The sequence below is a fragment of the Vigna unguiculata genome, chromosome 11, assembly GCF_004118075.2.
Source record: "Vigna unguiculata cultivar IT97K-499-35 chromosome 11, ASM411807v1, whole genome shotgun sequence".
Classification (NCBI taxonomy): Eukaryota; Viridiplantae; Streptophyta; class Magnoliopsida; order Fabales; family Fabaceae; genus Vigna; species Vigna unguiculata.
Genome location: NC_040289.1, coordinates 41,147,232 through 41,163,056, shown reverse-complemented (window position 1 = coordinate 41,163,056; position 15,825 = coordinate 41,147,232). Strand labels below are relative to the sequence as shown.

At 32.7% G+C, this 15,825-nt stretch overlaps 2 protein-coding genes across 4 annotated transcripts; one reads left to right on the top strand and one right to left on the bottom strand.

Annotated features, from left to right (window-relative positions):
* The first annotated feature begins 854 nt into the window (after positions 1 to 854).
* LOC114168161 (choline/ethanolaminephosphotransferase 1-like) lies at positions 855 to 12,403 on the top strand. Of its 3 annotated transcripts, none has more exons than XM_028052897.1 (19): positions 855 to 1,006; positions 2,473 to 2,669; positions 3,091 to 3,100; positions 3,208 to 3,258; positions 3,483 to 3,560; positions 4,176 to 4,251; positions 4,343 to 4,365; positions 4,441 to 4,541; positions 5,337 to 5,431; positions 5,537 to 5,605; positions 5,894 to 5,963; positions 8,226 to 8,289; positions 8,364 to 8,404; positions 8,518 to 8,602; positions 9,442 to 9,504; positions 10,715 to 10,773; positions 10,873 to 10,925; positions 11,777 to 11,849; positions 12,074 to 12,403. In XM_028052897.1, exons 2-19 carry the CDS (start codon positions 2,533 to 2,535, stop codon positions 12,093 to 12,095), a joined length of 1,170 nt encoding a protein of 389 aa, XP_027908698.1. In that variant the 5' UTR covers positions 855 to 1,006; positions 2,473 to 2,532; the 3' UTR covers positions 12,096 to 12,403. The 3 variants fall into 3 exon arrangements, with proteins under 3 accessions (XP_027908698.1, XP_027908699.1, XP_027908697.1); XM_028052898.1 differs by having other exon boundaries at positions 2,465 to 2,669; XM_028052896.1 differs by having other exon boundaries at positions 856 to 1,006; positions 2,470 to 2,669.
* Positions 12,404 to 12,870: 467 nt separating this feature from the next.
* LOC114170667 (NADPH-dependent aldo-keto reductase, chloroplastic) lies at positions 12,871 to 14,939 on the bottom strand. Its single transcript, XM_028056191.1, has 5 exons — positions 14,771 to 14,939; positions 14,350 to 14,525; positions 13,737 to 13,980; positions 13,439 to 13,618; positions 12,871 to 13,336 (listed from the first exon to the last, which is right to left on the bottom strand). Exons 1-5 carry the CDS (start codon positions 14,888 to 14,890, stop codon positions 13,109 to 13,111), a joined length of 948 nt encoding a protein of 315 aa, XP_027911992.1. The 5' UTR covers positions 14,891 to 14,939; the 3' UTR covers positions 12,871 to 13,108.
* Positions 14,940 to 15,825: the final 886 nt, after the last annotated feature.

Sequence of the window (15,825 nt, the reverse complement as noted above, 5' to 3'; positions counted from 1 at the left end):
TACCAACTCTACTTATTATTGAAATTTGTAGACACCATGCAAACTAACTCTACCTATTATTGAAATTCGTAGTATTTTCTTTTCAATTTTAAAAGAAATAATTCTTAATGCACTTTATCTTGTTTTTTTCTTAGTTTCTCATGAAGGTATTTTTAAAATAAATTCTTTGGAGATATTAGTAAAGTTTTAGTATAATTCCCTTTTAAGTGGAAATTATTTGATTGACTTTTAATATTTTCATAAATTTTTTAGATTTTAAACAATTAAAAGTAAAAAAAAAAGTAACAATAGTATTAAAATGTACCTTCACGAAATTACATTAGAATATAACTTTCCTAAACTATAGCATAAAAATAAAATAAAAAAATTAGAATCGTGAAACGAGGATGTAACTTTTCGAAAATAAAAAAAAATACCGAAATATGCTTTAATAACTTTCTCACAAACCAATAAATATTTCCACTTTTATATTTGATTCCTTAAAAGTTGAAAAAAAGTCTCTCATGCCTAAATTAAAAATAAAAAGTTAGGAATAAATGTCGTAAGAACTTACTTTTTATAAAGAAAATTAAAAATCCAATATTACAATATAATAATTAATTAGAATAGATAAAAATATAGTTGAATTACTCTTAGTTATTTGATCTATTTCTAAACATACTTTAAATTGATCCCTAATTTCAATTTTCAACTACAAAATTAAAACCCATATTAAATAATTAAAAATAATTCTTAATTCCTACTTAAATTCTGAAATTAAAACCACTGATTCCTAATCGTAAAATTCAATTAAAAGAATAATTTATAAATAATATAATATATATATTCTTTTACCTTCCAGGCTGTAAAATTCTCTTCTTCCTACACAGTGGGACACTTTTTTTTCTCCTAAAAGCTGAGCACAACAACTGAGACACAATCGAGCAGCGAGGAGCGGCGGCGTGGCGAGCGACGACCGAACGACGGAGCAAGTAGACGGTGATCGCACGGTGAAATCCTACATTAGGTGAGTTTTCTTCAGTTTCTCACCCCAAACATAAAAAATTTCTCCTTCGAACTCGCCAACTCGGTACCAAACTCGCGAGTTTAAGCGAGTTCACTCCCGACTCTACCGAGTTTACACTACAGGCGAGTTTGCCTACGAGTTAACTCGAAAGTTATGAGTAAAAACGTAAACTCGTACGGGTTAACGAGTTTACTTACGAGTTTGAGCTGTAACTATGAACATTTTACTTTGATTTTTTGTTTTTGAGAAAGTTGGGTGGTTTGTTTACATCATGCAAATTTGTTATTGGGTGTATTTCTTTCGGTGGATATTTTTTTTCTTTGAAGTTAATAAATTTATGGTTTTGAAAGAAAAGAGAATTTTGAGCTGAAAGAGTCCAATTATGTTTATTCCTACTAGTGAGCTGATTTTTGTGTTAATTTGTCTTTGCAATGTATTCTTTCAGCTTTCAGCTCCATATTTTTGTGTCCATTCCTTTTTTTAAAGACAAGGACGCTTGCTCTGATTTGTTTGCGTACTGTGTTAATAAAGCCTGCCAGAAACCTTCAATTCAGTAATTTATATTTTACAAGTTGTCTTTATGATTTTTAGATATTGATTGCTTTGATGTACAACGCGGTTGATTTGAAATTCTATCTTAAAAGATAAATTCAATTACTTTATCAAACTAATAAAATTGAAATATAAGCTATTCTAATTACTCTATCCGAACAAAATATTTAGAAAATAAAGAGAATTTAATTACAAGTGTTTCAAATGTTATGTATTTCAATTTCTTGGAATTTTTGAAATCTCTCATCCAAACACAATGTAACCAGAGAGAGTAAGAAGTGTTAAAATGTACATGCTGTGTATCAGATAATGAATGGACTAGGAAATGAAGACAAACATTTAACAGAAAAATATTTAACCATATTTGTGTTCATTTTTCAAAATACATTACCTAATGAAGCATTACCTTCATGGTCAAAACAACTGTTATAATGTTCACTTTACATAATTGTAAGCTGGTTACTGCTAAGTGTCCTTAAGGAATGCCTTATGTGCTTGCCTGAATAAATAATACGAAACATGGTTTTCTCACATGATTACTTGTTATAGTTTAAGTGCTTTGTTTCAAATATGGCTGCTAAGTACTGTTTAATTTGTAGCTTTTATTTTTCTTCTTCGATGGAATTTTGTATGTATTTTTTCCCATTTTCATAATTTTATTTAACGGGATTGTTTTTTCGGCCTACTTAGATCAATTCTTTTTTTCATTTAGACATCTATTATTTCAGTGTAAAATAGTTTTATAATTCTGGCCTTTTCTTGTCAGTTAATCATTTTTCATTTTGGATTTCCTTTCAAATTTGTTCAAGTTGACTTTTTTATCTTCAAATTCAATCTTTTGTCAATTTTCAAATGGGCATCTTGCAGATTCCTATATTTATTTGGTCTAATTGTTATTTTTCAAAGTTTAGCAGGTTGTGCTAAGGCTTAGTATATCCTTGAAGCTTATTTTGGACTTGGATATCGGAGAGAAAATGGGTTATATTGGGTCTCACGGTGTTGCAGCTCTGCACAAATATAAATATAGTGGAGTAGATCATTCCTATGTGGCCAAATATGTACTGCAACCCTTTTGGACTCGCTTTGTTAATTTTTTCCCCCTATGGATGCCGTGAGTACTCTTATCATTTGATGAAACTAAGTTATTGCTTTATGTTGACTTGTTTATCTGTTTATATAGAAACATCTCTTTAATTCAAGAAGGATAAATCAGATTATGAACTTCATTTGAGAAGATCGAGTTATTAAAGTCATGGAACTTTTCTTATAAATATTTATTATAATAATAGTTTCTTAGGGTTACTGTAGCTGGATAATATCATAGTCAGTTCACCTCCTGATTGAAATATATGTTTGAAATTTCTAGCTATAGTACATACGCACTGTTATTTGTAAGAATATCATTTACTCTTTGGCAAAAATGTAGCTATTTTTTTATTTTTGTAATTTTAGCTTTTGACTTTTGAATACACTGACTCATACCTTTTTGTTTTATTTATCATGATATATTGGCATTCTTCAAATCTTCGCAGCCCAAACATGGTACACCTTTACCTCCTTTCTTATTGTAGCGTCAACTGTTGTTTTTACTGTTGTTCTGTTAAGCATTTAAATTGGCGCTAATAAATCTATAAATTTCTTGATTGCAGATAACTCTTATGGGATTTATGTTCTTATTAGTGTCTGCATTGCTTGGTTATGTAAGTGGAACTTGAGTCCATTATTCTTCATACTTCCAAAATTAAAGTCATAGTATATTAAGCATATTTAAGATTGTTGGTTACTTTTATGCATTATTGATACTTTCTTTTGTGGAACTGTTCTTTACATGGTCAAGGTAGGCAATTTTTATATAGCGGCTGTATTGAAACAGTGAATTCCTAGATACATTGTACATATATTTATTTATTTATTTATTTTTCAGATATACTCTCCACATTTGGACTCAGCTCCTCCAAGATGGGTTCATTTTGCCCATGGACTACTTCTGTTTTTATACCAGGTAGGATAAAATACTTGTGGTGCAGTACTTGCCAAGTTCTTAGTCTCTTTGACTTTGGTTTCAATCTTTATTTTGGGTAGCCCTGTTTTTCTGCCTTGATGGCAACCAAGCGAGATAAATTTTACTAATGTGGTAATCAGTTGCCTTGAACTGTGATCTATTTGACGCGCATAATATTTGGCCTCTACTAGTTTCTTGAATCTTGATTATAATGGTGTTATTGCACGAGTCTAAATGATGAGTTACTGAATCTTTTAGATGTATGAACCTAGTGCTCTAATGGTTGAATTGAAGCCTTTTATATTATGATTGTTATATTATTTAAAAATTTTGCCCTTGGATGTTTACATCTGACTTTCTGTTTCATATTGCAGCTAAATTTCCAAAAAAAGCAATCAACATTGGAACTCTTTGTTTTTAATGTTTTCCACATTGCCTTTCTGATTATTTATATCTTACTATGTTTAGTTGTTCCACGATCAGTTTATGTCACGACAGCTAAGCTATATTCATATGGTTTATCTGTGGACGATCTTTACTACATGACTAAGTTTCCATTATTTGATAGTTATTTTATTGTTTTCTTATATGTTTGTGTGCGTTTGGGTGCTCTAGACATTTGATGCTGTTGATGGGAAGCAAGCTAGACGAACAAATTCCTCAAGCCCATTGGGGGAGCTCTTTGATCATGGTGATTTTCTTGCTTGTGTTTTTTACTTGATTGTTTTTCACTTTGCTTACCCTTTTGTTGTTAATGAGGAAATTCTCAACTTTGTTTGCAGGATGTGATGCACTTGCTTGTACGGTATGTCTCTTTTAACTTTGGCTATAAGTGATTGGAAGAGATTACAGGCTGTCATATATGATAACTTGTTTTCAGTTTGAATCATTGGCTTTTGGGAGCACAGCCATGTGTGGAAGAGGTACTTTCTGGTGGTGGTTAATATCTGCAATTACATTTTATGGGGCAACTTGGGAGCAGTAAGTTATCTTGTTCAACTAATATATGGATTATGTTGTTATATTTCGCAATGTACTGTTTGTATTCTTGTATTGTAATAAAACATTTCTTATTCTTAAGCTGGCTTCTTCCCTTGTGTAAAATCACAAATTTTGAATTTTGGTGTGATTATATATTTTAGTTTTAATGATGTTTTTAGTCGTTCAACTATCATACAAAATTGAATTTTGTCTTTGTCCAAAACTTTGTATCACTTTCATTCTCATACTTAATTAATGAACGGATGAAGTCTCTGTGGCTTAAACATTTATATGTGGTAAATGACGTTGCACAGTGGATTAAAGTTGTATGTTCATGTGGCTGTTATAGTGTTGACATGCTTCTGACATTGGCATCTCGGGTGCCCCCATAATCACCAACTCTGGGTCCACACTCACCAAGCTCATCAACTCCAGGCCTGCCACTGTATGCCTCACCACTTATCCACCGCCTTTCTCTAGGTCCACCATCACTAAGCTATGAGTGGGCACTATGTCAAAACAGCCACGTGGAACTACAATTTTAATCCATTGTGCAATGCTGTTTGCCACATCTCCAAATGTTTAACATCGTTGGTTGATGAAGACTTTATCCAGTCATTAGTAAAGTATGAGGTTGAAAGTGGTAGAAAGTTTTGGACAGGGACAAAATTCAATTTCAGATGAAAATTTAGGAACTAAAAATATATTTAACTCTATATTTTAATACCGTATTTCACATATGCTATTAGATAGACTAGGAATATTGATTTCTTCTAAATGTTGTTTTGGATGCAGCTATTTCACCAATACACTTATACTGCCTGTTATAAATGGGCCCACAGAGGGTCTGATGATAATATACATCAGTCATTTTTTCACTGCTATCATGGGTATGGACTTTTGTTATGTTTATATTCACCACTACTAACTTTGATAAGAATCCTGTGTACGTTGTTGTTTTTATTATTATTTATTACTATTATTTTATTATATAGGTGCTGAGTGGTGGGCTCAACCATTTGGAAAGTCTTTGCCATTTTTAAGTTGGCTTCCTTATCTTGAGGGTAAGAAATCCTTCATTATATGGTCTGTATTACTATTTGTGGTAGTTATACCTTTTTCCAAGTTTCATACACAATATCTAAAATGTAATTTTTGGTATTTGGACAAAACTTTTTGTACATTTGATTGTCTTTTACTTCAAACAATTTTAGATTTACTGCAATGTGGCCTCATTTTCAATCAAACTTTTAATTCTGCATGTTCATTTTTACCAGATGGCAAGATGTCTTTGTATAGTTCACTGTTTTGGATAAGTTACTTGGCCTTTGTTTTTCTTTTCTGCATTTCAGGAATCCCAACATTCAAAGCTGTATTGTGTTTAATGATAGTTTTTGGTGTTACACCGACAGTTACATGCAAGTATGTATAGCTAAAATTATTAATGTTCAAAATTGTTTAGCATGTGTAATACCCCCTTCTCCTTGGCCCAAAATTTGTTCAATGTTTCCAACTCTTATATCTCACATTTTCATTTATGTTGAACTATATACCATTTGGTTGTTGTTTAGTTACTAGTTATTTTCAGCATTGATGATGGAGTGAAACTAATTTATTTGAAACTAAAACCTAGAAAATAAATATATTCTTTACACAACTCTTGCTAAACCAAACAAATTTTAAAAAGTGGCTGAAATCCATCCAAAACATGCCCTGAATTGATACATGAATAAGCTTTTGTCCAAGTTTCTAGTTACTGTCTCCGCTCATTTCCCTTTTGTGTATTTTGCTCGAATTCATCCTTATTTTATCCAAACACTCCATGTTGCATTGTACCTTTGCTCAGAAGGGTCCAGGTTTATTATGGTTTTGATTTTGGCCTTTGTCCCCTGAATTGTAATCCCCACAGTTGCCTCTGGGCTAAAACACTTGTGTTTCATCCTTATCCTCACATTGATGGATCGATGGTTCCAGCAAACAACTGTCTCAGTAGTTCATGATGAACATACTAAAGGTTACTATTATTCTTCCACTAACATCCATGTTTCCGCTGAATCTGGGTACAAAAGGTTCATTATAGGAAGAATAAAAGGATTAAGTAAAGGACATATATAGTTTGTTATATCTGTTCTTGTTAGAGTTCTTTTATGTTTCTGTTATTGTTAAAGAAATGTATTTCCCTTGTATAGTGCCTTGACTTCACCAGGAAGAGGGTAGGAAATTGACTGTTAATTCAAGATTCTAGTGTAGAGAAGCAGAGTGCTCCTTTTGGGGTAAACTTGTTTGCTTCATTTTTTTTCAGTTCTTGATCCATGAAGAATAAAGAGGTAGTGAAGTAATCTGTTTTACTACATGACGGAGTATGTAGTGGCCTATCATGTATGCTAAGGAAGTAATTACTAGGCTTCATTCCCATAGACAACATGGTTATTGTAGCCATTACTCTTTCTTTTAGAAGGTAAACTTTAAGCATAACTCAACCATGTAAAGTTGACTTTGCATCCTCTTGTATCTCTAATTTGGTCATATCTCTAATCAAGGTGGAATTTCCTAAACATCTTGAGCATGAGACTATGTGGTCCGATAATGGCTTGATAGCAAATGGCATGATAGGATCAATGGACCTTAATAGGATAGACTCTAATACTATTTTAGAAAATGAACTTTAAGACTAATTCAACCTCACAAAGTTGGTTTGTAAGGTGAGATTTATTTCCATTTATATAGACTATAATTTGACAATATCTTTAATCAATGTGAGATTTCCAACACTTTCCTACAACCATATAAGATCGATGTTGATTTTGTAGTGGGTACTCGTGAATCTAAGACTTTTTATGCAGTCTTGGTAGTAGTGGACAAATTGAGTAAATATGGAGAGTTCATTTTTCTTAAGCATCCCTATTTATAAGGTCTATAGCTGGGATTTTTCTTAAGGGAGTCATTAGACTCCATGGGGTGACAATTACCATTTAAGCTTTAGAGGTTCTTCTTTTTGAGTCTATTTTGGAAAAAAAATTTAGATTACAGGGAACTACTTTGAATGTGAGTACAACATGCCACTCAGAGCGATATGGGCAAACCGAAGTAATGTATAGAATACTCGTTACTTTATCTCAGGTGCTTTTGTTTTGAACAGCCGTTGGACAGAGTTTATGCCTTGGGCTGAATATTGGCATAATACTAGTTTCCTAGTAGCTGCATACTACACACTATTGAAGTGGTTTTTGGAAGATCAACACCTATTGGGCTAAATTTTTAGCCTGGGAGAAAAATTAATGGAAGTGGTTGCACAAGATCTTCTGAGCAGAGACGAGGCTTTAAAGCAACTTAAATATCATTTACGGAAATAGGGCGAAGTGCTTTGTACCACAATATATTTCCCCATATTAATCTATTAGAGTCCATTCGTTTTTTACTTCCTTAAACCCTATAATCTCGAGACATGTTTAGTATTATGACATTCTTCTTTCTTGTTATGTTCATGTGGTGTTATTTTATAGTATGCAGAATTCAATACCTCAAATCATCCAGAATCTGATAATAGTTAGCCTACAAATATCTGCGTATATGATATTAGGTTAAAATTTTACACCAATTTAAGTACAGAGTGATCTTTGTATTTCTCTAGGCTGTTTTACTTAGCTTATTTGGTGGTCAACATTATGTTTTTGTTACTTGCAGTGTTACTAATGTTTATAAGATTGTGAAGGCAAGGAATGGAAGCATGCCACTTGCACTGGCAATGGTAATATATTTTTTCCATATGATGATATTCTTCTAAAATCTGGATGCTTTATTAATGTGTTTGTTCTTGAGCAGCTTTACCCATTTGTTGTACTTGTCGGAGGAGTTCTTATGTGGTAAGAACTCGACTCTAGATGCATAAAATTTTTACCCAGTTTGTTTGAACGAAATGCACATTATTCTATTATTCTTTACTTCTTATAAGCACATGGGGTAATTTTTGTTTCAGGGATTATTTGTCACCATCTGACATCATGGGGAGATATCCACATTTAGTTGTTATTGGGACAGGACTTACTTTTGGATACCTTGTGGTATGACAATTGTGTTTACATTTGAAAAGTTGTTGGCTTTTCTTGTTTTGTTCTTTTCAATTTTTATAGCGGCATTCAGGCTTTTCTATGCCCTGTCTGGAAGATCATTATAATATACTCTTCCAATTATACTGACTCCACTGCAAATAATTTTGACCATCGAACCAGTAGGGACCCACCACATTTAGAAGATCATTATAGTACATTCTGATATATATTACAATACAGAGAGAACTCGGTTTGTTATTAAGCACCCTACTTATAATGTCATAACCAGCAACAAAATCCTTTCTCAAAGAACAGGTGTTATTTAGGTCATCCTAAATTTCTTTAGCAGAGGTATAAAACATACAATTTTGTCTTATCTCAGGAACTATGGAATGCCACATCCACTATGGTCAGCAGCTATGATACCAACATGAATAACGGAAGGATGAAAGAAATATTTTATTAGTTAGAATCATAATAATGACATTTTTAGCTTCTATAACAATCACATTCTCTTAAAAAGGGAAATAAAATATGCTGAAACGAATGTGTATGTGGGGATATGTTTCTAATAACAATCACATTCTCTTAAAAAAAGGAAATAAAATGTCCTGAAATGAATGTGTAGATTCTAGCTATATGTTTACTAATTACTGAGAGATATTAGAATAATTTTACCCCAATCCCAATTTGCAACACAGATCATGAATTTGAAAAAAATATATTCTTAGTAAGCACTAGTTCATCTTCTTGCAATCTGTTTTAGAACCTTTTATATATATTGCTGCTAGCTTCCTTTTATATACAACTCCATGTATTATGATTTTTATGAAGGAAGCTTAATTTTGCAGGGGAGGATGATTTTGGCTCATTTATGTGACGAACCTAAGGGTCTAAAAACTGGCATGTGCATGGTATGTTTTGAGTAAATGTTACATACTGAATTACTTTATTAAGATGCTTTATTTGATTGTTGTCCTCATTATAAAACTGTCAAAACACGATGATGATACGGTTCAAAAGTTGCCCACTCTTTCAGTAAACTTCTCTTTCATATATGTTTTACGATAGCTATAAAACTCAGATTGTACGAGTCTCAATCTCTTAAGATTCTTGATATCCTTTAGGTTAAGAGCATTATTGTTCCAATAGTGTCTGGATCATTGGGAAGCTGTATCAGAATGATTACCATTAGCCTATATATGCAGCCTCCCTTATGGACGCAAAACACCATTTCGGCAACCCCTCTGTACTCTTTTTCAGCTTTCAATATATATTTTTTCTGTTTGAAGAAAAACCTTGGTATTTCAATCTTGACATGAAAACAGGAGTTGTAATAAATGAACATGGAGGTATCCTAGGGGCAAAATATGCGTGTCGGTTTGGTGTTTGTTTTAATGATAGAATGTTTAGTCTGCATGATGGCTAGGGATGGATGTTCGGAGGGTTTTTTTTTTTTCGCTTACACTCTTTCTTCAATAGTAGTATGTAAAATGTGTATAATGTTCAAATTAGTGGGATTTGTTGATGATCATCTTGAGGGTCTTAAAAGGAAGGGAAGCAGTCATTTTCCCTCCAAAACCATTTTCTAATATCTGAAATGATATTTTTCTTGTGGCACTAGAGTAATTTTAGTTTCTGCACATCAAATATCGATTCATAACAATGCCCTTTCATTCAATGAAAATCTTTATATTTCAAGTTTCAAATTTGTTACTCGGTCATTCTATTAACTTGACCAATTAAGCTGAAGCTCAATGGCTGTAGAAAACCCAATGCGTTGATAACTGGAAAAACTTGTCAGTGATATTTTCTTTGAAGCAATTAAGAATAAAATTCGAATAAAATCCTTTCAACGATAAAAGTTTAAGTCACGCTCTTTTGGAGGAAAATTTCTCGATTGAATTTTCATATAATAAATTTTTAGATTATCGAGCATGTATTTAGTTGTATAACAACATTAATATTGTTGTTTAGAGATAAATATTAATGGTCATTGTCCATCATTGGTGGAATGACAAAAAACATGGCAGAAAACATTTAGATGATTCCATTTCAGTGATTGATTGTTATTGTTTTTATTACACTAAGATAATTGATATAAGCATTATTTATTTTGTTCAGTCCCTCGTGTATCTCCCATTGGCCATTGCTAATGTTCTTGCATCAAGGCTGAATGACGGGTATGGAGTGTAATTTTTCATTCTAAATTTCGTTAGTTGATGATTTTCATGTTCGTTTGCTTCCTATTCTAAAACTCATTTATATATATATCTTTGAAGGGTTCCTTTATTAGATGAGAGACTAGTTCTTCTTGGTTACTGTGCATTTTCAGGTACAACTGCCTTCTTATTTTTCTTAGTGGTTGGAAAAGTGAATGGGTAGTTATATATTGACACTTCTCATTCATATTAGGCGTTAGCACAGTGAATTAGTAGTCATATATTGACATCTAAATAGTAGTGCCTACAACTCACAAGAAACTTGTTATTTCTCTCCTTTTTCATGTTATTATCTATCTTTTCATTTCTCTCTGTTTCTCTTTCTAGGTGTAGATTAACATGTGAGTGTTCAATAATTACTTTCTAAAGCAAAATATTCTTTAAAAGAGAAAGAAACAAGTACAATAGAGAAAAGGATAAACATTGTCTCCTCAAGAAAACACAGGCGCAATAACCTGAACATAGAAAACCACCATAAATTGGCTAAGTAGACTTTATCATAACCTAACTACTTTGGTTGTCTTTGATCATATTTTATTTATTTTCCACAATATCAATGATAAAAAAATTATTTCTAAAAAAATAATTTCACCATCTCCAAAATCCTCAGATATTCCAATGCAAAATTACATTTTGAAATTATCAAAAAGAGTTGACACCACAAATATGTAGCATTCACCAATGTTTGACTATTATACTTTTTGTATCAAATGTTTATTTATGATTATGGCTTGGATAGTTTTGCTTGTAACATAAAGAAGCTCATCTTACTAAGAATTACTATAAAGTATCAACAAACTATTACGATCGTGAAAAATTGATACATCAACATTGCTGTGCTGTACTTGAGTTAAATTTTGTTTAGGCCAACACTTGAGGTTGAGTAAATATATAATTTCTTTATTCTTTATCCCTATGACTCTATTTGTTTTACTCAAGCATTCTTCTGTTTCTATGAACACAGTGGCACTTTACTTGCATTTTGCCACATCAGTCATTCATGAAATTACCAATGCCCTGGGAATATATTGTTTCAGGTAAAATTACCAACCATTATGTTAGTATGCATGTAGAATTTGGCATTTGTTGCTCCCTTTAAATCATTTCCATTTTATGAAGTCTGATTTATTGTTAGTTCATATAAAAGAAAAGTTGTTTTGCATGCTAGCTCCATAGATCGATCCTTGCTTTTATCAATACCCCAATATTTCTCAAGAACAATGGCCTGTGAGACTAACTCTTACCTTTTGTTCACTTGCAGGATAACTAGGAAGGAAGCTTGAATCTACCCAGAATTTTCTTTAGTTTGCCTTTACTAACTAGTGATTTTGGATTTTAAATTGTGAATTTCAAATCGATTAAGAGCAGTTTTCTCTGCTTGCAAGTCAAGCCAAATTCTGGCCAGGCTTTGGTCAGTACTAATTTTGCTTTATTATACAAATTCAAAGTAACTTGGAGCTTGTAATTTTATGCTGATTCACAGATAGACTAGGAGATCTATTTGTTGATTGTTTCAATTCAATCACTATAAATATTTATTTTAATTTTGAATATGAGAAAATCTGAATGTGGGTTAGACATGTTTTCATTAGCTACATATTGTTGATTGTCTACAACTTCGACATTGATCGATAATAATAATATTGGGTGCTTCTCTTTGGGATGAATACCTAAGTTGTTTAGTTACTCAATTTTTTCGCCTTTTCTGTTTTTAGTCCTTGATAAAAAGTAATATCTAAAAGTAACAGATATTAGTCTTCCGAAAATTATTTCGATCCATTTTTGTGATGTTGCAGAGAAAAACTTGTTACAAATTATGTCATTTATTAAAGATTTTATAAATTTCTTAGACATTTAAAAGGAAAAGAAAGGATATGCTATGTGGTCAAATTGTTTCACATACTGTGATGTTATAGAACATAACATTAGATAATGTTATTCTATAAATATATATATAAAAAAAAAAGCTTTAAACGAGCATCACAACCTAATATCAATGTACTCAAACCTAACGTTGAAAACTCTAACAACGAAAAAATATCACACTTTAAAATTTGTAAAATTGACAATTGCGGCAAAAGAAAGCGAAATATAGTTACAGTACATTTAATTTACTTGCAAAAGCAAGTTTAGTTGTACAAAATACGTGCTTTCTTTTATCCTTTTGTTATGATCATTCTAAATCATCAGAATTAGGATTAGGAAATGAAGACACTAAATGTTTCAGCTGAAACAATTTTTTCTTGAATTCTGTTCTTCCCCTGTGGAGTAAATGATCACAACCTTGTCTTTGGCTTCAAATTTCACCGTCCCAAAGTTCTTCAATGGTTTTGTAGGGACTTGTGGTTTCATTAACGTGAAACTCCCCTCTCATAATCTTCATCTCCTCCAATTTCTCAATCTCCAACATATCTTCATCGTCCAATCTCAGATCAAACGATCCCATATTTTCCTTCATTCTTTCTCCATTGAAGCTTTTCACAATCACACTTGAACCCTTTGATAGTCCCCAGTTCAATGCAACCTTCAAAAACCATAGCAAAATATATATATACATGTCAACAACATACAATACAACTTTTCATTCTACTAATTATAAAATTCACATATGATAGATGAGTTTCACCTGTGCAGGAGTTGCTCTGTGTTTGAAGGCAATTGATCTGATTATTGGGTGATTAACCACAGCCGTTGATCCCCATGCATTCCCTGGTCCACCAAGTGGTGAATAAGCACTCACATGGATCTTGTGGTCCCCACAGGTCTTTCTAAGCCTCTCTTGCCTCCACATTGGATGCATTTCCACCTATGTTATGTTCCAATATATCAGGGAACTTCAATTATTGTAATTATTGTACTGTGTCTTCTGAATGACAAACAAATACTAGAAAAATGTTCCTCAACATTTAACCCTACTAACTCACCTGATTTACAGCTGGAGTTGTAGAAGCATGATCCAATAAGGATTGAATCTTGTTGGTAGAGAAATTGCTGACCCCAATGCACCTACACAACCCCATTTCAAGGCATTTCTCCATCCCTCTCCATGTGTTTTCAAGATCCAACTTTTCAAAGTCATCTTCATTAGGTACAGGGTAGTTAACCCATGGCTTCAACTTCACTGGCCAGTGCACTAGGTACATGTCTAGGTACTCCATACCCACATTCCTGTTTTGCATCAATTAAACAAAAACAACAAAATCAACATTAGATTTCCAACACAGATTTCCTCCCATGCTTCAAAATCAAGTAATTGCCTCTCATATTTAAAAAGATTCTGTCACACACTTGTGGGGCATCACAAGATTCACTATTCATTCACTTATTCTTTGCCTACAACCCTACTCCATTGTTTTTGTTATCCCCTCAGATTTTGATTTTGGTGATGATGATGATGATACACCACATGGGTTTTAGGTTACATTCCTTAGAAAAAATCATGAAAAGGTAAAGCTTGAGATACTGCTGTATCAGAAAACCTCCCTTGTAAAACCAAAGGCATGCAATTTTACATCTTCAAAGATTCTATTTTCTTACTCTAGAGTTTGCTTCAATGCAGAAACAGGATCATGGTGATCACTCCCCCACAGTTTTGAAGTTAAGAAAATGTCTTCTCTCTCCACTACTCCCTCGCAGATTGCCTCATTCAAAGCTTTGCCCAATGCTGGTTCAGAACCATATATTTTCGCTGTGTCAAAATGCCTATAACCCATCTGCATATACATGTGCTTTGTATCAATAATAAGGTAAAACAAGAACACAAAAACCTTCAAGTTTTTCTCCCTTTGTCTAACAGCAAGCAAGTGAAATATGAGACAGAAAACTGAAAAAAAGAGAAAATCCCAAGCCAAAGGCCAAAAGGGTTGGTTCCACAAGGCACAATAAATATATATATATACATATATTTTGTACGTATATGTGTGTGTATATATATATACACACACATATGTTTTAGTACCTCAAGGGCATTGTGAACGGCAAGTTCTGTTGTGTTCCTATCATTTGGGAAGGAATAAGTGCCTAATCCTATAAGAGGCATTGTAATGCCGCAGTTCAAACGCACATGATTGTTCCTCATTGTGTCTGTGTCTGTGTCTTTTTCTGAGTTTGTGTTTTTCTAACTTTTGCTACAATGCTAATGTCTCCAACTTTGGCTATATACATATATATAGATTCTAAGGGTCAAGCCATAATAACTACTTAGTCTATAGTTTAGGTTTGAAGGGTTTTAGGAACATATAATATAATATATATATATATATATATATATATTATTTGTTGAAGAGATAACAGATGTCTCAGAGTTAAAATGAATTATTGAGAATGCAAATCAAAGCATGAGTGATCTTCCCTGTCTCTTGGGATTTTATTAATGTCCCAATCCACCCTCCAAAAGCAAGTTATAGTACCTTAATCTCTCACAAGAAGCTAACACCATATTCATATTTTTATAATGCAAAAGATAATAACGTGCATACTCTGAACTCTGAGGGTCGGTTACTGAGTTGGCATTTCAACCATTTGATTATCCTCAAAATACACAAAGTCTTCTCTGCAATGCATAACTTTGATAATAATTAAAACCATTAAATGCGATGTTCTACCCTGTGGGGCTGTGGGTGCATGAAACTCAACTTTCTTCAATGGTGGGTTTTGTGGCCAACCAATATGTTCAACAAATAAACTATTTTTTGACATGCAAATTTGTCAAACCATACCATATTTTTAATTCACTCACTGCTTTTTTTCATGACAGAGACTTGTTTTCCTTCATCTGTCTCTTTCGAACTTCGTTTTATACATAATCTCTTGCAGAGTTGACTTTGCTGAGAAAATATAAAACTGTGTTGAGATTTATATATGTTTCTGTTGCTTAGCACTATCTCGAACATGCCTGAATGAAATTGTTTGTTTCAGTTAACATTGGTCTTTGTTCTCTTCAGACACTTTCTCAGACACCCTTGGCCACATTATATATCAAGTCAAAACTCTAGAATGCTTGGGTTGGCACAA